This window comes from Littorina saxatilis, linkage group LG7 (assembly GCF_037325665.1).
Source record: "Littorina saxatilis isolate snail1 linkage group LG7, US_GU_Lsax_2.0, whole genome shotgun sequence".
NCBI lineage: Eukaryota > Metazoa > Mollusca > Gastropoda > Littorinimorpha > Littorinidae > Littorina > Littorina saxatilis.
In genome coordinates, this window is record NC_090251.1 from 16,896,851 (window position 1) to 16,923,097 (window position 26,247).

A 26,247-nucleotide genomic window follows, 5' to 3' on the forward strand; every position below is an offset into this window, starting at 1 on the left:
TTGTGATTTGAACACATTCTTTAATCCATCAACAGTTCACATAATACAGTTTTAATGGAATTGCGCCAGTACATACACCACAAATCAACATGAATACTTTTAAATCAATGTTTAAACAAAGCATTTGCCATTTGAAAGGAAATACAAGCTTTGTCGTATGACAGTATCCCTGAGGTATCCGTCAGCTTGTGCTCTATTTACATGCTGTCAGCACTCAAAAGGTGTCTTTCTTTTCTTTCTTTATTTGGTGTTTAACGTCGTTTTCAACCGTTCAAGGTTATATCGCGACGGGGGAAGGGGGGGGGGGGGGGGGGGGAGATGGGATAGAGCCACTTGTTAATTGTTTCTTGTTCACAAAAGCACTAATCAAAAAATTGCTCCAGGGGCTTGCAACGTAGTACAATATATGACCTTACTGGGAGAATGCAAGTTTCCAGTACAAAGGACTTAACATTTCTTACATACTGCTTGACTAAAATCTTTACAAACATTGACTATATTCTATACAAGAAACACTTAAGGAGAAACATAATCCGTTAGTCGCCTCTTACGACATGCTGGGGAGCATCGGGTAAATTCTTCCCCCTAACCCGCGGGGGGACTCAAAAGGTGTACATGTTTTTATATTTAGTCAAGTTTTGACTAAATATTTTAACATCGAGGGGGAATCGAAACGAGGGTCGTGGTGTATGTGCGTGCGTGTGTGTGTCTGTGTGTGTGTGTAGAGCGATTCAGACTAAACTACTGGACCGATCTTTGTGAAATTTTACATGAGAGTTCCTGGGTATGAAATCCCCGCAACGTTTTTTTCATTTTTTTGATAAATGTCTTTGATGACGTCATATCCGGCTTTTCGTGAAAGTTGAGGCGGCACTGTCACGCCCTCATTTTTCAACCAAATTGGTTGAAATTTTGGTCAAGTAATCTTCGACGAAGCCCGGACTTCGGTATTGCATTTCAGCTTGGTGGCTTAAAAATTAATTAATGACTTTGGTCATTAAAAATCTGAAAATTTTAAAAAAAATTAAAATTTATAAAACGATCCAAATTTACGTTTATCTTATTCTCCATCATTTGCTGATTCAAAAAACATAAATATGTTATATTCGGATTAAAAACAAGCTCTGAAAATTAAATATATAAAAATTATTATCAAAATTAAATTGTCCAAATCAATTTAAAAACACTTTCATCTGATTCCTTGTCGGTTCCTGATTCCAAAAACATATAGATATGATATGTTTGGATTCAAAACACGCTCAGAAAGTTAAAACAAAGAGAGGTACAGAAAAGCGTGCTATCCTTCTTAGCGCAACTACTACCCCGCTCTTCTTGTCAATTTCACTGCCTTTGCCATGAGCGGTGGACTGACGATGCTACGAGTATACGGTCTTGCTGAAAAATGGCATTGCGTTCAGTTTCATTCTGTGAGTTCGACAGCTACTTGACTAAATATTGTATTTTCGCCTTACGCGACTTGTTATAGAGTAACATCGCATTGAGCAATCGGATCAAGCCGTAAACCACAGAAAAAATACACCACTTCAGCTGTATCATCACAGGGAAAGGAATCAAATGTACAAGAACAGTGGTACCTGCAAGAAAAGGTCACCCTTGAGATAAGTCAAAAGCGTCCCTAAATTGCAGGTGGCCTGTCATGGCAGGTACATGTATATCTTAAACAGGACAGCAAAAGGTGTCCTTTACTTCGAGGTATCCCCTCATCAGAGGGGCTTCACACCACAGGTACCACTGTACCACAAATATGTGAAAGAAGTCTGAGATTTGCCAACAGTAGTGGCTCCTCATCAAATCTGTCGAGTTTCATTTTGAATAAATTTCAGATCAATGTTTAGCTGTGTTTCCGTATCACAGGAAAAAAACTAACATCGGAAAAAAAAATACATTGCATGTATAACAAATGCTGTACAAGTCATGAAAACAAACTACCACTTGGTTGTAAATGCAAGATTTTCAAAATGGAATACGCATTCTCACTCACTCACTCTCTCACTCTCTCACACTCACTCTCAGTCTCACTCATTGACACACACACACATTGACTCAAACACACACATTGACACAAACACACACATTGACACACACACACACATTGACACACACACACATTGACACACACACACATTGACACACACACACATTGACACAAACACACACATTGACACAAACACTTACACACAAACACACACACATGCGGAGGTGGACTTCTCTAAATATATATACATTGAAATCACGAACAAGTGGCTAAAAATACAAGTTGGATAAATGCAAACCAGATCATCAACATATCCCCGAGAAACGTAGCATTCTCTCTTCTTTTTTTTCGTTACCAAACACAAGTGTCTGAGTATGCACACTGATTGCATGCGAGAAAAAGTCTCCCTCTCAAGATATTTTCATGTGTCTGTGACCAAGGACGCTAGATCTAGTTTATATCTATGGCAACGTTCTCTCTTCTTCACTCTTGTCAAACTAAAATGTTTGAATTGTATACTGACACAGCCGAATGAGGAGGAGGAGGGGGTTGCTCTCTCAAAAAACAAACTCGAAATGAAGTACTCTTAGGTGTTTGAGGTCAATGACACCAGACCAAGTTTGTGCTCACAGTAACACGATGTCACTAAGACTCACTGAACGAGAATATCTTTTTCTTAAGAACTGAGGTTTTCTTTCAATGTGTGTGTGCGAGTGTGTTCAGTTGTCTAATTCAACCTGTCTCACCATCGAAAACCGCATTTTGTGAACATCACGTTTTCACGTGCACTTGAAATGAGGCAGTGATATCAGCGTATGAACACAATAAAAATCAATCTATTCTTACAATCTCACAGAGCTTGCTTGTCAGTCTTACTTTTCAGATCATACAGTTAATGAGAAGGTGAAGACAAAGGCAGTAGTTCAGGTGTATGTGCAATCATTTTTCTTTACAAGATGCCCTGGGCAAGAATATTTGTTGACGGTAACATCATTATAGTTAATTTGTTGAGCGGCCACAATTTCTTTCATTGTATCACATATGGCACCGACACAATTGAATAATGTTCTTTTGAGATGACGGTTTGTGTTGATCATTTTGTATTTTCCTCGCCAGCATAGCCGGTCCTGTCCGTCGATATGTACGAAGGCCGCGGAACAGCCGTTTTACGCTCGCGCTGCCACGTAACATAACTGTTTTACTTCAACAGTTGAAGAATCCATTGACGATGACAGTCACTTCTCAGCCGATTTCCCGCAGTACGCTCATTTTGCCATGGCTATTGTACACGCTCTTTCCTTCTTCCTCGTTCAGTCCTCCTGCCAGTTCTTCCTCGTTCAGTCCTCCTGCCAGTTCTTCCTCGTCCTCTTCCTCCCAAGAGTCATCGCTGCTCGCCATATCTTTGGCGACAAGGTTCCTGGAATAGCTGTGTCCTCTCGACCAATCAACAGTCAGCTCCTGGCCGCACTGAGCACTTCCGGGGCAGGGGAAGGTCCACATGAGGTCAAAGGACACGGAGCCGAGAACTTTCTGTCGACACTGCAGTCTCTCGGTGATGCAGTTCTTGCAGAACACATGCTTGCATTTGCAGGGAAGGGTGAAGTAGTTTCGCCATCTGTTTGAAAAAGAGAATGATAATTAGTTTTTGTTGTTGAAATCTAAATTTCTGTTATGATCAGAAACGAAACAGCAGTACCAAACTATGATTCTCACTCTGTTACAGGGGTGCTAACTAATTTTCCGGGTTATTCCGAGTTTCTGGTCTGGGGGAAAAGTTAAAAATTGAGTTCCAGTTTGCCCCGATAGATATAGCTTCTACATGATGTCAGTTTTAGTCAAATCTTACACCAATGTCAGTATGTTCAGGTTTAGGGCTTCAGTTTCATGTTGTTGAGATAATATTTAATATTTTAGGATTACAAACCAAACCCCTTATAATACAAGGGAGAAGGACATGATGCGTTAAAGATAAACGCCAAGGCGATAAATAGATCAGAAGACTCTAAGCTTTCAAGAAGCGGTTTTGGAATAGGGATGATCGGAATGCACGCTATATGTCAATAATTTATCACATTTATACATTACTTCTGGCTTTACTTCCCTTCCGGCTCTTAAATTAACTCCATAAAAACGCAGCACTCTAATTAAAACCAACCCGCACCAACCCCTCCCCCCGGTAACACACACACATGCTCACGCACTTGGAAAAAAAACACACAAACCCCACTGAAACACACACTTACACACACACACGCATATCTTATACACACGTCCCAAAACAACACAAAAACACACAGACACACAAACTTACTCACAACACCAAAGCCGGTAAGTAAACTCACTTTGCCAGTTTCAGCAGTCGCTTGCCGCAGATGTGGCAGGAGTTGGCAGACCTCTTCTTGCTGTCGCCGGCGCCGCTGTAGCTGCTGTTGTTGGTGCTGTCCGTGCTGGTGCTGAGGTTGCTGTTGATGCTGGAACTACTGGCATGGCGCCGGAAAGATGTTCTTAGCTGACTGAACACATCCATGGTAACTGTAGTGGTAAGGTGAGGACTTGGTGACAGAAGTTTCTTCTCGAATTCTTGCAGTCCAGGTTGTGTTGTGATGGCTCGGCTAGTAGCGTTTCTGCAAATACAAAAGGGATGATGGTGTGATTAACGTTTTTGCTGGGGTTTTCTCCTATGACTGACTCAGCCGTGCAGATGCTGTGTGTTTGAAGTGTGTGTGTGTGTGTGTGTGTGTGTGTTTTCCAACGCCGCACTGATCCACATATGTTGATGTTGTTAAGTCCGAGGCTATACGCGGCACGCGCTAGCTAAAGTATTACTAACCTGCTAACCTCATGAACTTCTGCAATCAAACTCGCATCAACTGACCAATACATTTATCCCACTTAAACACAACACTGCCTTAAATACTGATTCATCTCATGAATCGATCGATGAATCAATTTTTTACTTCCCTGAATTGTAGGCGACAAAAATGGCGGTTCTCAGAGAAGAAGAAAAGCAAGGATATGTACGTAGCCGGAACTATGCGTGTGATACGCGTCTGACCTACTTCAATTTAGTTTTCAAATTTTGTTTTGGTCTAAGTCTCAGTAAAGAAATCCATTGTTATACCAAATCTTTGGCTTGTTTTCTTTCGTTTGTTTGTGCATGATATTCATTGTTATTCCAAATCGTTTGCCTGTTTCTGTTTTGTTCGTTTGTGCATGAAATATTTCCCTGTTAGTGATGCTTTCAAGGACATGTGATTTGTGTAAGCTGCAGGCGGATGAAATGACTGAAGAGTAGAGAGAAAGATTCACTGTGTGTATGTAAAAATCAAAAGGAAGAGAAGGAAGAAGATTTTTTTTTAAATAACTTAAGTTGATACACTTTACTTCAACCCCAGAAAACATAATCAGAGAAAATGCAATTAAAATACTGCTTATTAAGCTTTTTTTTTTTTTTTTTTTTTTACTTCTCTGCCAATCTCATGAACACACAGAGAGAGAGAGAGAGAGAGAGAGAGAGAGAGAGAGAGAGAGAGAGAGTTAGTTAGTTAGTTAGCTGTTGCTTTTCGGGTCCAGCGGACCATAATAGGCCAAATCAGGACCCCAGAGAGAGAGAGAGAGAGGGATAGCCTCAGACAGACATACCGACAGAGAAAGGAGAGAATACATTAAAGTCAAAAATAAAAACAAACTTCTTAAAAATCATAAACATCTAACGAAATATACGAACTAATGCATTTGCAGAAACACCCTACCCAAAGTCCTTTTCGATAAAGAATATTTCGCTCAATAAAATATAATCAAGTAGTTCAAAGGAAACTATGTCCAAGTCTCATACCACTGATCCGAAAATGTCCAGCTCATATACATATATATAATATAATCACCACAAATTCTTATATATATACTTTTGAGGAGAAAAAAGTCTACACAGTTGAAACAATTACGCATTAAAAGCAACAGGCGGACGCAAAAACAAAAATGAATCAGAACTAATTAATGAGATGAACTGACGCAGAAACACTTACAACAAAATTCCCGTACAGGACAAAAACAAAGCCTACCGTACCACTGTCGCCACACACACGGAGAGATAGATGTTTTAGCTCTGCGGGCCCGGCCCGGAATGCGGCTTCGCTGCGGGCTTCACTGTATTCAAACCCAATTTGACACTATCTCGACATGTACCCCCATTTCACCTTTCTTTCTCTTTTCCTCCTCTACCGGCCGCCCCACCCATTGAAATTCCTTTTCTTTATGTGCAAGTGCACACGTCTTACCTGTCAGGTGATAATTCTTAAAGGGTTATTCACCTGAGATGTCGGAATGAATTAATGCTATGTCAACAGGAGAAGTAGGCCTACCTTATACTTTGAGAAAAGAGCTGAACTGAATCACTATTCCCATTTTTATTTCTATTTCAAGCAATCGAATGTTGTGTATTTTGTTTTAATTGAATGGCGAGATTTTCTTCAAGATGAAAACACGCACGCGCATACACAGTAGTAAATGCACATACATACACACGCACGCACAAACACACATATGCCCGCTTACACCCCCGCAAACATCCACAAACAAGCATTGCAAAAAATTAGTTTCCGTAGCCAAATTCACCTAAACTTGAAAACGAACTAATAAATGAAAATATACTTTAAAAGGAAATCTGGTGACGCTGGCTTTAATCCATTAAAACTTGGACTGAAATGAGGACATTGCAGCTACCCGGAAAAATTCTCGGCTGGACCCACCTGTCGCGTGTGCCATTGTACGAGGACAAAAAAAGGTTGATCGCGTAATGTGTTAATCTGGTTGATATCCAGAGCAGTCACGAAGGCGGGTATATCCTCTTTTGCGTAATATAACCCGTCGAAAATTTTTTATTTTTTTATTTTTATGTTTTAACCAATTCTTTGAAAATTCATTGAAGGCCTTTCCATCCTGTCTGCGTCACTTCCTGCTCCATGCCTCACTGAGAGAAGAACACGAATAGTGTGTGTGTGTGTGTCAGTGTGTGTGTGTTCGTGCGTGCGTGTGTGTGTGTACAGTGTGTGTGTGTGTGTGTGTGTGTGTGTAGGAGAGACCGACAGACAGAGAAACAGAGACTGAGAGAGCGAGAGAGAGTTCAAATTCTTGTCTGTTTTGTCACACACACTGACACAAATAATGGCCTGCATAGGTCGTTGTGCTTCTCTGATTTAGTTACATGTATTCGGTATTGTTATTTGAAATTCCTGATTAAAAATTGTTAAAAGCAAGCAGATAATGGTGGATGCAGTAGTGCATATAATCGGTCATTTTGGCACGACATTATGTCCACGTATTTGCGCACCTCTTTTCTGTCACGGACGTTGATTTTGTATGTCATTATTAACGCATTCTTTTCCGGATAACTTCATGGAATGCATCTCTTACATCAACAATGATTCTTTCCTCAATTTCATTAATAAAAACATCTCTCTCTGTAACTTGTTTTGTATTTGTTGGTTTCATTGTTGCACATATCCTTTTCAAGCCATTACATATCACTTTTCGTCAAAGCACCTCGTAAATTTTATGTCCCAGTGTGCAGTTACGCCTACCGCTTTTCCTTACTTTTCCAGCGACACCGCTTTTTACATTTAGTCAAGGTTTGACTAAATGTTTTAACATAGAGGGGGGAATCGAGACGAGGGTCGTGGTGTATGTGTGTGTATGTGTGTGTGTCTGTGTGTGTGTGTAGAGCGATTCAGACTAAACTACTGGGCCGATCTTTATGAAATTTGACATGAGAGTTCCTGGGTATGATATCCCCGGACGTTTTTTTCTTTTTTTCGATAAATACCTTTGATGACGTCATATCCGGTTTTTTTGTAAAAGTTGAGGCGGCACTGTCACACCCTCATTTTTGGTTTAAACAAAACTGCCATAAACGCAGATGCCTGAATACACCTAAACACGCACACACCTGGGTAGCGCGACTCTTGTAGCTGCTAGCTTTCCACTGGGAGGAAGCGATCCGAATGATTTCCCAGCAATGCGATAATAAAGTAAACGAAAGGAAATGAAGTGATCCGAATCGTTTACACGAGAAAGACTGTCTTTATCTCCGTCAGGCACGGTCGGTTGCGTCCCATGTTCTACTGCCTTTTGTGGCGAACCGGCTTTCATTGTTGGTTGAAGGTGACCCTCGCTTGGATTATGGTGAGCTTGCGTCCTTGAAGGAACCCGGCGGGCGACTGAGAGTTTAAGATAAGTAACATCATGTGACAAGCGACGTACATGCATGCATGTCATCCACGGAGATAAAAATGGGTGCGCATATGGAGTGAAAACCGCTATTGTCAAAACAAGTTCCCTACCTTGGGCAATAAAATATTCTGTATTCTGTATTCATTCCCCCATGGCACGGTCTCTTTCCCCCCTCCTCTCTCTCTCTCTCTCTCTCTCTCTCTCTCTCTCTCTCTCTCTCTCTCTCTCTCTCTTTATTTTTTTAATTTTGTTTTTACTGTCATGCTTATCTTTTGTAATTGTTTTACGTTTATATATATATATATGTATTTAAGATTAGAATAGTCCCTCTCTGGGCGAGGGCTGGTTGAAAAGAAGCTCGTTTATATTGCTTATGCCACAACCCTCGTAAAATAAAATTTGATTTGCGGATTTGATTTGATTTGATCTCTCTCTCTCTCTCTCTCTCTCTCTCTCTCTCTCTCTCTCTCTCTCTCTCTCTCTCTCTCTCTCTCTCTCTCTCTCCCCCCACCTCCCCCGTCTTCTGTTGTGTTTATCATGCAAACTGAGGGGAAACTTTTAAAAATAAAACTTGAAAGCTTAGGTTTCACTAATCAACTGCAATCACTCAAGAAATAAGAAAGGGATTGAAAAGAAATAAAGGGAGGAGGAAGCACACATTAAAACAGAAATAGAAAGAAGAAAGAGAGACTCGAACAAAATAAAAATCGTGACAAAGAAAGATGAGGAGCGAATTGCACAAAAAGGTGAAGGAATACCTTATCGAAACTGACAAGAAATATAATTTCTCTCGCTCTCGCTCTCGCTCTCGCTCTCGCTCTCTCTCTCTCTCTCTCTCTCTCTCTCTCTCTCTCATTACAAAATTTAAAGCCAAACCAAGCCGAAAATTCAACGTCCCCATTCCGCGGATAGATCTCTTTAAATCAAGTTTAGCTTATTCTGGCAGCGTTTTGTGGAATTCTCTCCCGGAATCAGTTCGAGTCCCAACAAGTCTCAATACTTTCAAAAAACACCTCTCATTACATTTAATGTCAAATTACGAAAAGTCACAGTGATGGAAGACTTCGTTCTGATTATTTTCATATTGATCATATCTGTCCATAAAGCATCAGTGTTTCATAACGCAAGAATGTATGTATAGCCTACAACGTGTATATAGTCATGTGAATAGTTTTTCTGCCTTGCTTATCTTTTGTAATTGTTTTACGTATGTATATATATGTGAACACCCTGACGAAGGCCACGAGGCCGAAATATTGGTGAAAACGTGAAGGCTTGTTTTGGTTATTTTTTCCATATTTGTTTGTATATATATATGTATATATGTATTCAAGATTAGAATAGTCCCTCTCTGGGCGAGGGCTGGTTGAAAAGAAGCTCGTTTATATTGCTTATGCCACAACCCTCGTAAAATTTGATTTGATTTGATTTGATTTGATTTGATTTGATTTGATTTGATTTGATCTCTCTCTCTCTCTCTCTCTCTCTCTCTCTCTCTCTCTCTCTCTCTCTCTCTCTCTCTCTCTCTCTCTCTCTCTCTCTCTCTCTCTCTCTCTCTCTCCCTCTCTCTCTCTCTCTCTCACCGTCGAATCTCGTTCTCTAGTGTGTCTGTGTCAGTCTGTCTGTGCATTCACATTTTTCACTGACAGATGATTTAATATACGCATACGTTAAAAACAAGACCCACAGAAAAACACACAAACACAAAAGAAAACTCGGGATTTGCCAACACTGTTCCAAAGCTTCCAGCAAGGCCAAGGTAACCGTCGGAAGCTTGCAAAAAATCTTTCTGTCAACGGGAAGCCATTGTCAATGATAAGGCTCGTGTCAACAGGAATGCTTGGTCAACAATACGCTCACCAATGTCAACACGCAGCTTCTGTCAACACAACGCCCATGGCTGCATTTCTTTCGCCAGGGATCTATCATGTTGACATAAGATTTCGTCACACATACATGTAGAGTCCATTCCGGGACCTGTTGCACGTTCATATTCAACGGGTCCAGGAAAAGGAAAGTTGGAGACTTCATGTGTATATTTCTCCCAAAAGATAAATGTGGAGAAATTCCAGGTCGCTTTACTTTACGTTCATATTCTTCTCCACTGTCAACAGTGGTACAGGTCAAGGAAAAGGAAAGATGGAGACGTCATGTGAATATTTCTACCAAAAGACATAGGCTACATGTCGAGGCCATTCGAGGACGTTTCGCTTTACGTTCATATTCTTCTCCACTGCCAACAGAACTACAGGTCAAGGAAAAGAAAAGATGCAGACGTCATGTGAACCTTTCTCGCAGACGACATTGAAATACTTGGCGGGAGATAGGCTACATGTGTCAGGCGCAGCTGAAGCCGCTGCAAACACTGTGTGAGATTCCTGGTCAAGAAAGCGGAGAAGATATGACGTCATGCACACAGGTTGTTGGAGCTTGCTGCGCGAACTATCGATGAGATTGTATTGTGCACGCGTTTCGATTTATTTCAGCACTACACTGCATTTTTGAGTATTGAAGGCTGCGTCACTGAGATGACGTCACACATATTATAACTCTCGTTTTGCACATTTCGCTGGAGGAATTTATACTCTAACTCGATTGTCAATAAAATACAGATTTGCGTAAATTGTGTTCGTATTGGATATATTTTTGAGATGATATTGGCAGGAATCACCAAACTCTCCCCTCCATGTCAAACAAACACACACACACACACACACACACACACACGCACACTCTCTCTCTCTCTCGCTCTCGCTCTCATCACTCATAACCAGACCTTGAAAGAGTGAGAGAAAAAAAACACACAAAAAACGTTCGGGTGAAGGTCGTAAAAAGGGGAGGGGGCGGGTGTACAGGTAAAATTATTCCTCCTAACACGCATTTCCCCCCAGTACAACCTCTAAGCGATCACAATGTCACCATGTCCTGTACACTACGTGTTAATTAAATGTAATAAAACCCGATGAAAAGAGTTCCGTGTTGTGCAATAAAATCCGATGAAACCCGAGACAGATAGACAGGGATTCCACTACGCAGTATCCACGACGGCAATGCCTGCTGTGCCAACAGAAAGAAAGAACGCAAAAAGAAGCAAGAAAAAGACAAACAAGAAAGAAAGAGAGAAAGAAAAGCAAGAAAAAAAGGGATAAAGAAAAACGAACAAGGAAGAAAGAGAATGTTGTAGCACTTACAGACAAAAATAGAGTATTAGATAGATAGATAGATAGACAAATAGATAGATAGACAGACACACACATAGATAGACAGATACATAGAATAACAGATAGAAGGAAGGAACGTAAGAAAAGCAAGAACAAGTAAACAAAACAAAAAAGCGCTGTGATAGCGAGACGTCTTTGGCATTTTGTGCAATGCGAATGACAAAAAGCAACGACAGACATTGTGATGGATGACCCTGTCCTCAGGTGGTAATCGCTTACTGTAAGATATAACGCAGCACGAATCCCGCACCGCTGTCATTTGCTACTGGGGAGAAAGAGGCTGAAAGACATGTCCCTTTCTTGCCAACACCAATCATAATTTACACAGTATATTAACTATATTACCCAGTTTATTTGATGCAGAAATGGCTTACGGAGCTGCAGACAAATAACGGAATTAATTAATTAAATCAATCAATCAATCAATGAATGTATGAGTCAATGAACAGACAAATAAGGAAAATGGCTCTCAAACTCTCGGCTTATAATCTGTGCGTCGCATTAAAAAGTCAACTGGTTTAAATGACATTATGGCGTGTCTTGCCAATATTAAGAAGCACGAAATATATATGGAAAACAAGAGAGAAAACATTTGACAAAAAAACGCTTTAATGTCCTCGTGCCGGACACAACAGGACCGAAGCCCCTTGACCTAACTGGTGAACAATGCCAGGGCTGGGACCTAAGGTGACCGTAGCAGTGGACTTTCACCCTCAACTGACACGGTCACGCCATCACAGGACATCCATTCCGGTGAACACAACCGGCCTTGAGCTAAATGGGGCTCCCTTGTTAAGTCCCCCTGGCTAGTCCTTTGTACGAGACTTAACCAAGTGAACCGTGTCCAGATTATCTGGTGAATCTTTTCTTCTCTCGTTCTTTCTTGCTTACTTTCTTTCTTTCTTTCTCTTCCTGCCTTCCTTTCTTTGTTTCTTTGGGTTTTTTCCATCTATTTTTTTCTGTTTTTCTTTCTTTTATTTTTTTTAATTTTTTATTTGTTTAACTTAAGACAAGTATGCTGTTTCCAGACTATCTAGTTGATCCTGACTAACTTACTTTCTTTCCTTCTTTCTTCTTCTTCTTTTTCTTGCATTCTGTGGACATTTTCTGACGCTGAATTGACCTCACAAGGGTCAGACCAATGTCCAAAGCCTCCAGCAGAAAGGCCAAAAAGCTATGGGCGTTTAAAACTATGTCAAGGATTTTGTGTCTCACTTTACGAAGAGGAGGAAGAAGAAGATCGAAGAAGAAGAAGAGAACTAACGTTGAGGGTTTGCTTTTGTTTTGTGCACCGTTTGTTGTCTCTTCTTGTCTTTGTGGGCTCACGTAAGGGTAGCATATGCGATGCTAACTTTTGTCTGTCTGTGCGTGCGTGCGTGCGTGCGTGCGTGCGTATGTAGTATGTATGTCTGTGGTAGAAACTTTAACATTTGACTGAACACCGAAATACTAATTTTACCTGGTTATTATTCAAGCAACAGCTTCAAAGTATTGAAGCAATGATCAACATTTTGTCGGCACGTATGTAGTTAAAGTGTGTATCCAAAGAAAACGGGTGGTGGGGTTTTTTTGGGGGGGTAAAAACAGCTGACTGGTTTGTGTCGTGTGTGGTATGTATACCAGGTCAGGGGTCAAGGTTAGGTCAGATCGCGTGAAGGATTGTGGTATAGATACAGTTATCACCGAGCTGCAGTTCGCCGATTCGGAGAAGACGACTCATGATTTCACATTGTTCGGTTTCGTAGCTCCAGAAAAATAGATAAAGAAGATACCAAAGGAGATTTCCTACAGGTTAATCTGCACAGCGTGTTTCCAGTGTCTGCGCAGTGTCGATCTGGCCATCTGGCAGTCGTGTCCCCAGTAAGTAGGCTACAGACAGACAGATCTACTGTCTCGCACTCTTGCACCGTGTCACCTATGCTTACTGTGTGTGTGTATGTGTGACGGAGTGATTGAGTTTGTGTTACTGTTTGTCGATTTCTTACGTGAGCCTTGAAGGCTTCGCCTCTTGTTTTCCTTTAATTTGTATTCTTTCTTTTGCCTTTTCACTTCTTTCATCTTCCCTTCCTTTCCGTTCTTCCCGTCTCTTACCTTCCCCATACTTTGCTCTTCTTTTTATATTTAGTCAAGTTTTGACTAAATATTTTAACATCGAGGGGGAATCGAAACGAGGGTCGTGGTGTATGTGCGTGTGTGTGTGTGTGTGTGTGTGTGTGTGTAGAGCGATTCAGACTAAACTACTGGACCGATCTTTATGAAATTTGACATGAGAGTTCCTGGGTATGAAATCCCCGAACGTTTTTTTCATTTTTTTGATAAATGTCTTTGATGACGTCATATCCGGCTTTTCGTGAAAGTTGAGGCGGCACTGTCACGCCCTCATTTTTCAACCAATTTGGTTGAAATTTTGGTCAAGTAATCTTCGACGAAGCCCGGACTTCGGTATTGCATTTCAGCTTGGTGGCTTAAAAATTAATTAATGACTTTGGTCATTAAAAATCTTAAAATTGTAAAAAAAAATAAAAATTTATAAAACGATCCAAATTTACGTTTATTTTATTTTCCATCATTTGCTGATTCCAAAAACATATAAATATGTTATATTCGGATTAAAAACAAGCTCTGAAAATTAAATATATAAAAATTATTATCAATTTTTTTTTTTCGAAATCAATTTAAAAACACTTTCATCTTATTCCTTGTCGGTTCCTGATTCCAAAAACATATACATATGATATGTTTGGATTAAAAACACGCTCAGAAAGTTAAAACGAAGAGAGGTACAGAAAAGCGTGCTATTATCCTTCTCAGCGCAAGTACTACCCCGCTCTTCTTGTCAATTTCACTGCCTTTGCCGTGCGCGGTGGACTGACGATGCTACGGTCTTGCTGCGTTGCATTGCGTTCAGTTTCATTCTGTGAGTTCGACAGCTACTTGACTAAATATTGTATTTTCGCCTTACGCGACTTGTTCCCTTTTAAATTTCCTGTTGCACGTATGTGGAATTCCAATTGTCCTAGACTTTGATCTGAGGACCAGGCGATGATGGAGAGATCTCCTCCCACCGTGGGGGTGAGACAGGAAGGACTGACTGTGCTGTATGAACGACGTGTGGTGCGAAAGGCCTGCTGCATCAACCAGGATAGTAGTCATGTGCTCGCTCACCACTTCGAGGTCCTGCCCTCAGGACGTCGCCTCCGCACTCCCAGATTCCGCACGCTCAGAACTAAGAACAGTTTTATTCCAAAGTCAATTGGCTTTTTAAATACCTAAGTTAATTAAAACTAGTATGTGTGCCGGTGAACATATGCACTGATTTCTGTGATGAATATTTTTTACACTCTTTGATGTGCACCCTTATGCTGAATGTGATAACCCTCGAATGACTAGTCCTGTGATAAATATTGTTCAATGACATATCTAGTCATGTGATAATGATAGTTTTTAGCGTTAAACTTTTAGCTAAAGCTGACGGCAATTAACCATTTGGAATCATGTTACTATTCCTGTTAGTGTACATATGCGTGCGCGAGTGTAGTATGCTTCGTATGGTATTATTATCTGTTGTCTTATTATTTGTTTTGTCTTTTAATGTGCACCACACTGAAATTTCTCTGTATGAGATAATAAAGTATTCGTATTCGTATTCGTATTCGTATCGTGATTAACGACCTTCTTTAAAGGTTGTTCACTTGACAGCGATTGGACCGTAGCGCTTGGAGCTGTGTCAGTATTATATGAGTGTAGACATCAGCGATACTTTATGATGCTAATGACAGGTCAAGAGGTATGACGTATGTGAAGCACGTTGTTTGATGAGCGAAGGTCGTGCGAGGGGAAACTAGTTATGAGGCATCCGAGGATTACGCAGTTTCTAATACCGTCGAACCTGACTATAACGAACAGCCATGAGACCATCCAAAAGTTGTCCTCATAGACAGGTGATCGTTATGGAAAGGTGAATTATACAGGAGAGAACCTCGTCAAAACTTTTTACCCAACGAAGGAAGGAAGTAACTATTACTGACTGACACGCTCATCTTTGTTACCTTACATCTTATTCTTAACTTGGTAAAAATAAAGAAAAAGAACAACAACAGACAGGCAAAGGGAAAGAACAAAGAAAGACAGAAACAAACAAACAAACAAACAAACAGAATAATCTGTTATTGCATAACCTCGCTGTTCAGGGATGACTGGTGACTGACAAAGAAGCATGGATACTTTCAGACACAATCTAACACGTTCATTGAAGTCACTGGTTTATATATATATCCCTCAGGCAATGCCACTGAGAGAGAGAGAGAGAGAGAGAGAGAGAGAGAGAGAGAGAGAGAGAGAGAGAGGAGTGAGGGAGAGAGAGAGAGAGAGAAACAGAGAGAGAGGGAGGAGTGATGGAGGGGGAGAGAGAGAGAGAAAGAGAGAAAGAAAGAAAGAGAGAAAGAGAGAGAGAGAAAGAGAGAGAGAGAAAGAGAGAGAGAGAGAGACAGAGACAGAGAGACAGAGAGAGAGAGAGAGAGAGAGAGAGAGAGATCAAATCAAATTTTATTTTACGAGGGTTGTGACACAAGCAATATAAACGAGCTTCTTTTGAACCAGCCCTCGCCCAGAGAGGGACTACTCTAATCTTATATACATATAATATACAAACGTAAAACAATTACAAAGGATAAACATAAAAGTAAAAAATAAAAAATAAAAAGACAGAGAGAGAGAGAGAGACAGACATACAGACAGAATACAAGAAGTAAATGAGAACCTTTTTTTTTGGGGGGGGGAGGGGGGGAGGGGTGGGGGGGGGGGGGCTGGTTTTGGATTGCTCGATTTCTTCTCAGTTTACCTACGTAAGTACACCTTTTCGGTATCAAAAAAGGGGGTCAATTAACTACGCTTATCATAGACAAAATTATTTAATAAGCAGAGGCTGAATGCAGACATGTAATTAAGATTGAACTTAAAGATTGCTAATTTTGTCTGACCGCTTCTAATTGTAGTCGTAGAGTACTCTTAGTACTTAAGTACTCTTTCGAAGTTAATCATCTTGCTCCTGAAGTTCACCAACCGAACGGTCAAAACTACTTACGATTAGTGGGACTGACTTAAGAAGAAAACAAACAAGCGTACTTACGACAACATGTACATGTGACATGTTATTTCCCATGAATAAATCCAGCTCATGTTTTGCGTCAACAGATAGTAATTCACCAGTTTGCCTTTTACGTACACATTCGCGGTTTTTTGTTCAAACAAAGAGTACTATTATCAAGTAACTATTTGTTCTTAAGATTTTTAAACAGAACAAAAATCCAGGACATGTCTTGAGTCAAATGATCACATATGATTTACCAATTTACCTTTTACATACATCTTCGCTTGTTTGTTTGTTTTTAACAAAGAGTACTATTCACTATATATAAACTATTCGTTCTAAAGCTTTTTCACACTGACAATGACTCGCACTAACCTAAACTCGAATTCTGATAAACTACAAGGTGGGAATGGAATGCTGGACACGGAGGAGCATTCTTCTTCTTCTGCGTTCGTGGCCTGCAACTCCCACGTACGCTTGTAGGTACTAGTGGGCTGTTACGTGTATTACCGTCCCCCCCCCCCCCCCGGCCATTTGGAAGTCATACTCCTATTCCGGGGGATGTATGCTGTGTGTTTTTGTGTTCCTATAACCCACCGAATTCTGATATGGATTACATGAATTTTTTTCGCGCGGAGGAGCCGTTAGAAGGGTTAGTGTGCCCCCCCTCCTTCCCCCTTTAGAACCCCCCAAAATCTGATAACATTCGGTTAAAGAAAGGAGGCTCCCCCCAAATTATAGATTAATTTACATAGGTTATAAACAGAACATTTGTGGATTTAAAAAAAGGGAAGTCTCAACTCAAGGGGGTGTGGGATGTCTTAAAAGGGGCTTTCCACAGAAGAGAAGACAAATACCATGTATTAAACAAAACTGCCTCTGTGTTTCGGGATGTGATGAACAAACGAATCCTTGACAGCAAGCTTACTTTCCAAGCTACATAGCTGGGCGCAGTCAGAGCTACACCCCCTTCTGTCTTTTGTACTGTATGTTTGCCTTTGATTTTGACCCCGTCCTTGTCTTTTGCTTCCACTTCCTTTCCGTTTCCGAACCCATTGTCTTTTTCCCTCTTTTCTTTCAAGCTGGTTCTTTGGCGAGAAACCGCGAAACTAACCGAGCAAAGACGAGGCCCACCTTGAGCAAACACTCAGAAAGGGCTTGACACGAACACGGGGGTTGGTGTCGAAGTTGTGCGGACACTCGTGCTTGACAGGTCAAGTTTGGCAAGAAAGACAAATCACTACTTATCTTAGAGGGGAATGACAAATTGTTACTGTTGCTTTTATGTGATGATCTCGCTGCTCATATTTCACCTGAGATCTGTAGGCTATAGGATTTTGTTTTGCTTTGTCTTTAGTACTGAAAGTAATTTTCTTCTTCTTTGCTAACCGCCGCTTTGGAGATGAAGTGAATTGTGAGTTGAAGACTGAAGGTGCAAACTGTGGCATAACTGACACTACAATGCCGGTGACCCCCCCCCCCACCCCCCCCTCCCACGACAGTGTGAGCGTTTGTCTTAGAGGGGAGGGTGCAGTGAGGGTGGGGGTTGCGGTGGGGGCCGGGATAGGTGCGATAGGTTGCTGGGAATAATTCTGATTATTGCATGTGTGTATGTGAACGTGTATGTACACACGTTCGTGTGTGTGTGTGTGTGTGTGTGTGTGTGTGTGTGCATGTGTATGTGTGTGTGTGTGTGTGTGTGTGCATGTGTATGTGTGTGTCAGTGTGTGTGTATGTGTGTGCATGTGTATGTGTGTGTGTGTGTGTGTGTGTGTGTGTGTACGTGTGTGTGTGTGCGTGTGTTTAATTTGTACATGTAGTTGTGCGTGCATGCGACTCTGTGTCTGCGTTTGCACCATATGTCTGTTTTTTTGCGTGTCTAAAAAACCGACGAACAAAAATTAAGCAATTAATCATACGCAACAGCACAAAAACGAGGGCAGGGTAGGAGACTAAGGTTAAAACACCGAAGAACGGCCCAGGGTTGCAAGGCTTCCACAGATCAACATACACATAAAAGCCTGTTACGACGTGATCCCTCCATAAGCCGGCTACCCATAGTAACAAACAGTACCATAGAACGAATGACAAGCAAAATGTACAGGCCTTGATCACAATATTTGCTGTCCTCAGTGTGACCGGGGGATCCATCAAAGCCATGACAGACATTGTCATCGTCTGTGGGTCCGTCTGACGAGGTTTTTGATTGATTGATGGCTTGGTTGTTGTCGTTTTAGTCTATGATAAAGTGCGCAGGTAAGACCGAAACACATGTCACTCACGTGCGAGCGAACGCACGCGCGCGCACACGCACACAAACACGTGCGCGTGCGTCAGTCTAAACTTGCACACGCATCAAAAACCAAGGCGAGGCTGACAGTTATAGAAAACAGACGATTTAGAAACTGAGAGAGAAGAAAACAGAAACAGCTAGCCAGAAGAAAAAAAACCAGAAGAAAAAGAGAGCAAAAAGCCGGAAAAGGCAGAAACAGGAAATGAATGACAATTGTCTTCTCTTCTAAACTGATCCTCATATTTACATGTTCTGCTTTCATGTCCGTGTCTTCCTTCTTTAACCCCCTCCCCCTCCCCTTTTCCTCTGTGTGTAAGCCCTACCCACTGTCACACAATCATTGCACATACATGACCGCACTCGGATATTTAACCTGAGGAGGCAAAAGTAACAAAAACAGAGCGCGCACTTGGTTATTTAGCGCAACTTCTTCTTCTTCTTCTTCTTCTGCGTTCGTGGACTGAAACTCCCACGTACACTCGTGTTTTTGCACGAGTGGAATTTTACGTGTATGGCCGTTTTTACCCCGCCATTAAGGCAGCCATACGCCGCTTTCGGAGGAAGCATGCTGGGTATTTTCGTGTTTCTATAACCCACCGAACTCTGACATGGATTACAGGATCTTTTCCGTGCGCACTTGGTCTTGTGCTTGCGTGTACACACGAAGGGGGATAAACCACTAGCAGGTCTGCACATAAGTTGACCTGGGAGATCGGAAAAATCTCCACACTTAACCCACCAGGCGGCAGCGACCGGGATTCGAACCCTCGACCTTCCGATTAAGAGGCCGACGTCTTACCACCACGCCACAGCGCCCGTCAATTTAGCGCAACAAAACAAATGTCACACATACAGCACACTCAGCCTAATTGTTGAACTTCAAAACTGGCGCAAAGCTCACAGCGCGCTCGGATATTTAACTTCAGTAAGCAAAGGTAACAAAAACAGGGCGCTAAGTTGTTTAGTTTGAAAAAGTAAAGTTTAAAGACATGATATAGCACATTCAACTATTCAACTTCAAACAGCAAAGGTTACAGGGCGCCCGGATATCATTTAACTTCAAACAGCAAAGGTTACAGGGCGTTCGGATATTTAACTTCCAGAAGTAGAAGGTAACAAAGACAGGAAATAGAAAGTGTATGCTGTATGCACACTTGATCTTCAAGGCAAAAACGGTGGACACGCCGCCATTCTACCCAACATTCTGGCTGACTTCCGCCTGTGCAGAATGAGAATCATTTTCCTCAAAAATGAATTGTACGATTTGCCGCTTGAAATGTATTCATAAAGCAAAGCACAGTCTGCACAGAGAGCACCATGCAAGCTGTTGGTTTTTAGAGAGTGTCGGGGTAGAGGGGGTGGAGGGGGTGGTCTTATCCCGTGTAATATCCTGGCCTTATCTGAGATGATGAATTGAAGTGGTTACGCAGGAAAGACTGTGCTCGGGGACGCCTAGAATGACAAACACCAAATGCACAAAGTCATGACGCGACTACGGAGTTAAATACACAATTTGGTGTTAGATGCCCTTGGAAAGGCCTGGATCAACCTCTACTAAACCTCATCGTGAAAGGCGGTTTTTCTGCTTTTTAAAACGGTAACCAATTTTAATTGCACTAACAATTAAGAACTTTTGAGGCAATTGAAAGCTTTTGATGTTGATGTTTTTCTCAACCCTTCTGTGCAGAAATGCTAAAGAAAAACGTTACATAGCAAAACAAACCAAAGCATAACCAGCCCCAATGCCATCCCCCAACCTCCGCCAAGACGAACAACAGCAACAAAAAAAACCAATAACGGTAGACGGGGCAAATAGAAAAGTCTAAACAAAAACCCCATAAATAAACACCACAAACAGAAAGAAAAACAAAGATCATCACACCCAAACCAATCATCCAGAAGAAAAAAAAGAAAAAACAAACATTTTAATAAAAACAAAACAGAAGAAAAAAAACATGCACATTCACAAAACAAAACAAAAATAGTCCAAAAAGGGGAAAAGACGAGACAAACGAAAAAGCTGATAGTAATGTTTGGAGGTCGAGTGAGGAAGGTGAGAGAAAGAGCATCGGAGTGTCATGGCCGTAACACGCCAATTACTCGTGGCTAAATCACCCACCCCCTCCGCCCCCTTCCTCCCCCCTCCCGCCCCTACAGCTGCGGAGTAAGGTCGGGGATTAATCTGTTGCTTTTTCTTGTCATACTTCAGTTGCTTTGTACATATGCTTTGCCTTTTCCGCTTCGTTTTTTTCTCTCTCGATAGAATCTTAGGTCTTATTTGCAACGCGGCAGTAAATTATAATGGTGTGTTAGGAGATCGAGAAAGAGGAAAAAGGACGATGTTTATTTTCTGCTGTGATCGATCCCTATTTATTTTAGTTACTTATTAGTTTTGTTTTCTTTAGTATGTGTGTGTTTCGTTTTCTCTTCTCCCGTTTTTGTTTTCGCATGCAGGCTTTTCCTCACTAAAAACCCGTATCAGTCACACACACACACAAACACGCACTCACGCACGCACTTACTAACTCACGCACGGGAAATGCCTTCTATAAGTTTGCAAGATTATACATCCACGTAAACGAAACTTCATGAAACTTATATCAGCACGAAAACAAAACACTCAGCGACAGAAGGAATCAGCAGTGATAACAACGGACAAAGAAGTTTGACAGAAACAATGGGACCAGGGTTTACAAAAAACAAAAACACACACAAAAAACAGACTGCAGTTTCTCATGTGACGCAGAGCAGATTGCATGCATGGAGAATCAAGTTCCGGACCAAAGTGGGGCCACTCTTCTTCAAGTGCAGCAGAACGAAACTCGCTCAAGATGCCTGACCTACATGGCGACACATTTTTACACTGCACAGTCGGCATCGCCAGGAACCGAGATGCACAAGCTTACCTTCTCAGAAACAAAGGGAAGTAATATAGGCGCTCTAACTGCACACGGCATGTGAAAAGAGTAAGTGAGAGTTACGTGGAACGTATCCCCTGGCACCTTAGAGAATAACAAGCATTGAAATGAACAAGCGATTTTCATCCTCAAAAGTGTATTATTTGCACGAGCTTATACCTTCCAGCGTAGTAAGTTTTGCTTGGCGTTAAGATTAAATATTCGCGTAGCTGCAGTTATGACTGTTGCCTCAGGGCCTTTATAAGTGCTGATCAAAAGTTGTAGATGCGAATACCAGTAGTCACCACGAAGAAATAACTTAGTTAGTGCTCCGCTTTGGTTTTAAATAAATTTACATAATTTTACAAAAACGAAGTCCCATCATTCCTTCATGATTAGTATCTTGATTTGTATTTTTAGAATGTATTTGAAATGTATTTGTTATTTAAAAGAGATGATAACATTTTGCTGGATTTTAAATTTCCATTTGGAACTAATGCGTTATTTGGAAATGAAGTATATTTATTAAAAAAAAACACACAAGAAAACCCACCCAACTATTTGTGTAACTCGCTCAAGAGATAAAATCTTTACGTCTTTCGATCACTTTTATTTATACACACATTAGAAATATTACAGTTCAAAACACAACATACATTAGAAAAAATCCCAGCGTTGACAAATATGGCCAATAATCCTGACTCACTAATATTACGATTTTCCTTATTCAATATCTGTCTTCGTTGCAGGTGTGCTTATGCTCAATAAGGAAAAGTGGTGTAGTCATAGGGAATGTATGTCGGTTACACGGGTGGCACAGTTTACAAGGAAATAATTTTAACACGGTAAAGGTCAAGGCAGCCATGTGTGTCATTTCATTTTCAATAAAGTTGTACTTTCCGCATACTGATTATAATTTATACAGACCGCGCTTCCGCGTGTTCAGGTTTGGGCTTTTAGGGATTTGCAGTCGAATACATTTTGAAATGTGTGTCCATACAGTGGATCGGAATTGCTCTGTTAAGACCACACACACTGTGACACACACACACACACACAGACACACAGACACACATACACACATACGCACATACGCACACACGCACACACACACACGCACACACGCACACAGATATACACACAGACACACACACACACACACACACACACACACACTCTCACACACAATCCGAGAAGATATTTTAACAAGTCGCGTAAGGCGAAATTACTACATTTGGTCAAGCTGTGGAACTCACAGAATGAAACTGAACGCACTGCATTTTTTCACAATGACCGTAGTCCGCCACTTGTGCATAACGGAGTGAAACTGACGAGCCTGTTCAGCGCGGTAGTGGTTTCGCTGTGCTGCATAGCACGCTTTTCTGTACCTCTCTTCGTTTTAACTTTCTGAGCGTGTTTTTAATCCAAACATATATATCTATATGTTTTTGGAATCAGGAACCGACAAGGAATAAGATGAAATTGTTTTTAAATCGATTTCGGAAATTTAATTTTGATCATAATTTTTATATTTTTAATTTTCAGAGCTTGTTTTTAATCCAAATATAACATATTTATTATGTTTTTGGAATCAGGAAATGATGTAGAATAAGATGAACGTAAATTTGGATCGTTTTATATAAAAAATGTATTACAATTTTCAGATTTTTAATGGCCAAAATCATTCATTAATTTTTAAGCCACCAAGCTGAAATGCAATATCGAAGTCCGGCCTTCGTCGAAGATTGCTTTACAAAATGTTCAATCAATTTGATTGAAAAATGAGGGTGTGACAGTGCCGCCTTAACTTTTACAAAAAGCCGGATATGACGTCATCAAAGACATTTATCGAAAAAATTAAAAAAACGTCCGGGGATATCATACCCAGGAACTCTCATGTCAAATTTCATAAAGATCGGTCCAGTAGTTTGGTCTGAATCGCTCTACACACACACACGCACAGACAGACACACACACACACACACACACACACATACACACACACACACGCACAGACAGACAGACACACACACACACATACACCACGACCCTCGTCTCGATTCCCCCTCTATGTTAAAACATTTAGTCAAAACTTGACTAAATGCAAAAAGAAAGGAAATTTAAAATGGAGGCAAAATTACTGATATTATGAACATAAGAAATGGAGAAGCACGGTCTTAAAAGGCAAGGAGAATTGCCGTAAATCGTGGGTGCATGGGGATGGGTGCGGTAGAGTTGGTGGGAGTTGGGGGAGGGGGGGGGGGGATCCACTGTGGTGGTTGCTTCTAACTTTGCATGCATCATTTTGTGATTCAATTTTCCACCTTCCTGCTCCATACCCGATTTTAATAGTTTAAACAATGTTGTTTTTTTCGTTTTGGGGAGAAAAAAAACCCCATTGCCAGTTCTTTTGGGGTGCAGAGACCAAAATAACTGAGAACAATACCGCTATACTGATGTATGACTTAATTCAACGGTGAACCTTGAGATGAATAGATAAATAAATAGATACATGGATAAAAAAAGAAATAAAACGGAAAGAGGGAGAGAGAAAAAAATACAGGAAAAAAGAGAAAGAGAAGACATGTAATAATAACAATGATAATAATCATAGATCTGAACTTGATACTGTTTTGAGACTCTTTAAGTGTGATTGTAAAGCGCGGAGAGAACAGAACAATTTCCCGTTTTATCTATGTGATCATAAATATCAATAAGAATAATACATTGTAACAATAAAAACGCGCAAAATGAACCAGTATCACTGTGACGTTTTAGTGCATGTAAAAAACGAACAGAGAGAGAGAGAGAGAGAGAGAGAGAGAGAGAGAGAGAGAGAGAGAGAGAGAGAGAGAGAGAGAGAGAGGAGAGGAGAGAGAGAGAGAGAGAGAGAGAGAGGAGAGAGAGAGAGAGAGAGAGAGCACGGTGGAGAGAGAGAGAGAGAGAGAGAGAGGAGAGAGAGAGAGAGAGAGAGAGGAGAGAGAGAGAGAGAGAGAGGAGAGAGAGAGAGAGAGAGAGAGTGAGAGAGAGAGAGAGAGAGCACGGTGGAGAGAGAGAGAGAGAGAGAGAGAGGAGAGAGAGAGAGAGAGTGAGAGAGAGAGTGAGAAAGAGAGAGAGAGAAAGAGAGTGAGAGAGAGAGAGAGAGAGAGTGAGAAAGAGAGAGAGAGAGGTTAAAGAAAACCAGACAAACTACTGAACAACTCAATACAAACACGATAACACTGTACAGTTTGTGTGTGAGTGTGTGTGTGTGTGTGTGTGTGCTTTTAACTCTTACCTGACTGCAAATGACAGAAACTGAATGAATCAGGCAGAACAACAGAACGAAGAAGCTCCGATCTCTCTCGCTCTCTCGCTCCGGTCACTGGCCGCACCGCTCTGCACTGAGAGATGTAGATGTGATATAACCGGACTGTGCTGGGCACGCACTGGAAGTGTCACCAAACCCCGCCTTTCTTTCACAAGAGTGTCTGATAATGAGACAGCCAAGACAATTAATGTCTTCGCCCGGTGCAACAACTTGTTCGTCAGAACTGTCGCTCGTCACAAGGACAAAACCCGACTGTTGACACTAACACGCAGAAGATGATAAGAATCGCTCCAAGACTGAGGTCGGTCACTCAGTACACTTTTTGGGTGCGCAGATAGATGTCTTCTTCAATAACTCCAGTTGACTGTCTTTCTTCTTTTTGTTGTCTTATGATTCACAGCCTCAATTTGCTGTCTTTTTTCCCCCCGTGTCACGGTCGGATAAAGGCTGTAATCCGTCACTCACGAATCAAATGTCAAAGTCACTTTCAGTTCAGGTTCAACAACTTCACAATGCCGGTATATAATTGAGTCAGTCTCGGGAATATCATGTACAATAACATGCATCAAGCAGTAAATCAGACAGCGTGTTCTGTTGAGGGAAAGCTGAGACCCATGTGAAGCCAGCGAGTGGGAGAGAGAAGGTTTTATTGGGGCGAGCCTTTTGCCCATTTTCGGAAACAAGAGTCATAGCCACACAAAACCCACTCGCTCACGCGATCCTGTCTCTCTTTTTTTCGCTCTCCCCACCTAGGTACGATCGGGGACTCCCTTTTTGTGACGTCAGCCTCGGTGCTTTATCAGTGTTAGGGGTAGCTGGGGTCGCTTGGATGTCAGGTAAACATGAATTGCCCACTCGACGATTAAGACAGGTAAGTAAGTGTAAGGTGTCCCTGATAAGTTATTTATAGCCTTTGCATGGGGGACTCTCCGGTAGAGCACTGACTAATCAGTGATACTCCTGCATGTGCTTGAAAGCTTTACGTACATTAATGATTATAGTTATTACTTTGATAAAAATGATAAATGATAATATACATTGAGGGCAGAAATCTACCGGACGATTGCCTTGAGGACAAGTCAGTAAGCGGTTACTGGACATGTGACGTACCGACACTAATGAGTTAAATGACCGACACTCTTCCGGGTACCGAGGGATACCGGACATGGACAGATACCTACCGGACAATTGGCCTAAGGACAGGTTCTCCCAT

General features: G+C 41.3%; 1 protein-coding gene across 4 annotated transcripts; it reads right to left on the bottom strand.

Moving 5' to 3' along the window:
- LOC138970820 (uncharacterized) lies at window positions 1-25,661 on the bottom strand. 4 transcript variants are annotated; one of them, XM_070343351.1, is made up of 3 exons: window positions 25,002-25,661; window positions 4,339-4,620; window positions 1-3,611 (listed from the first exon to the last, which is right to left on the bottom strand). In XM_070343351.1, the coding sequence occupies exons 2-3, from the start codon at window positions 4,521-4,523 to the stop codon at window positions 3,239-3,241; spliced, it is 558 nt and encodes a 185-aa protein (XP_070199452.1). In that variant the 5' UTR covers window positions 4,524-4,620; window positions 25,002-25,661; the 3' UTR covers window positions 1-3,238. The 4 variants fall into 4 exon arrangements, with proteins under 4 accessions (XP_070199452.1, XP_070199453.1, XP_070199451.1 ...); XM_070343352.1 differs by lacking the exon at window positions 25,002-25,661 and adding an exon at window positions 6,058-6,202; XM_070343350.1 differs by lacking the exon at window positions 25,002-25,661 and adding an exon at window positions 6,022-6,168.
- Window positions 25,662-26,247: the final 586 nt, after the last annotated feature.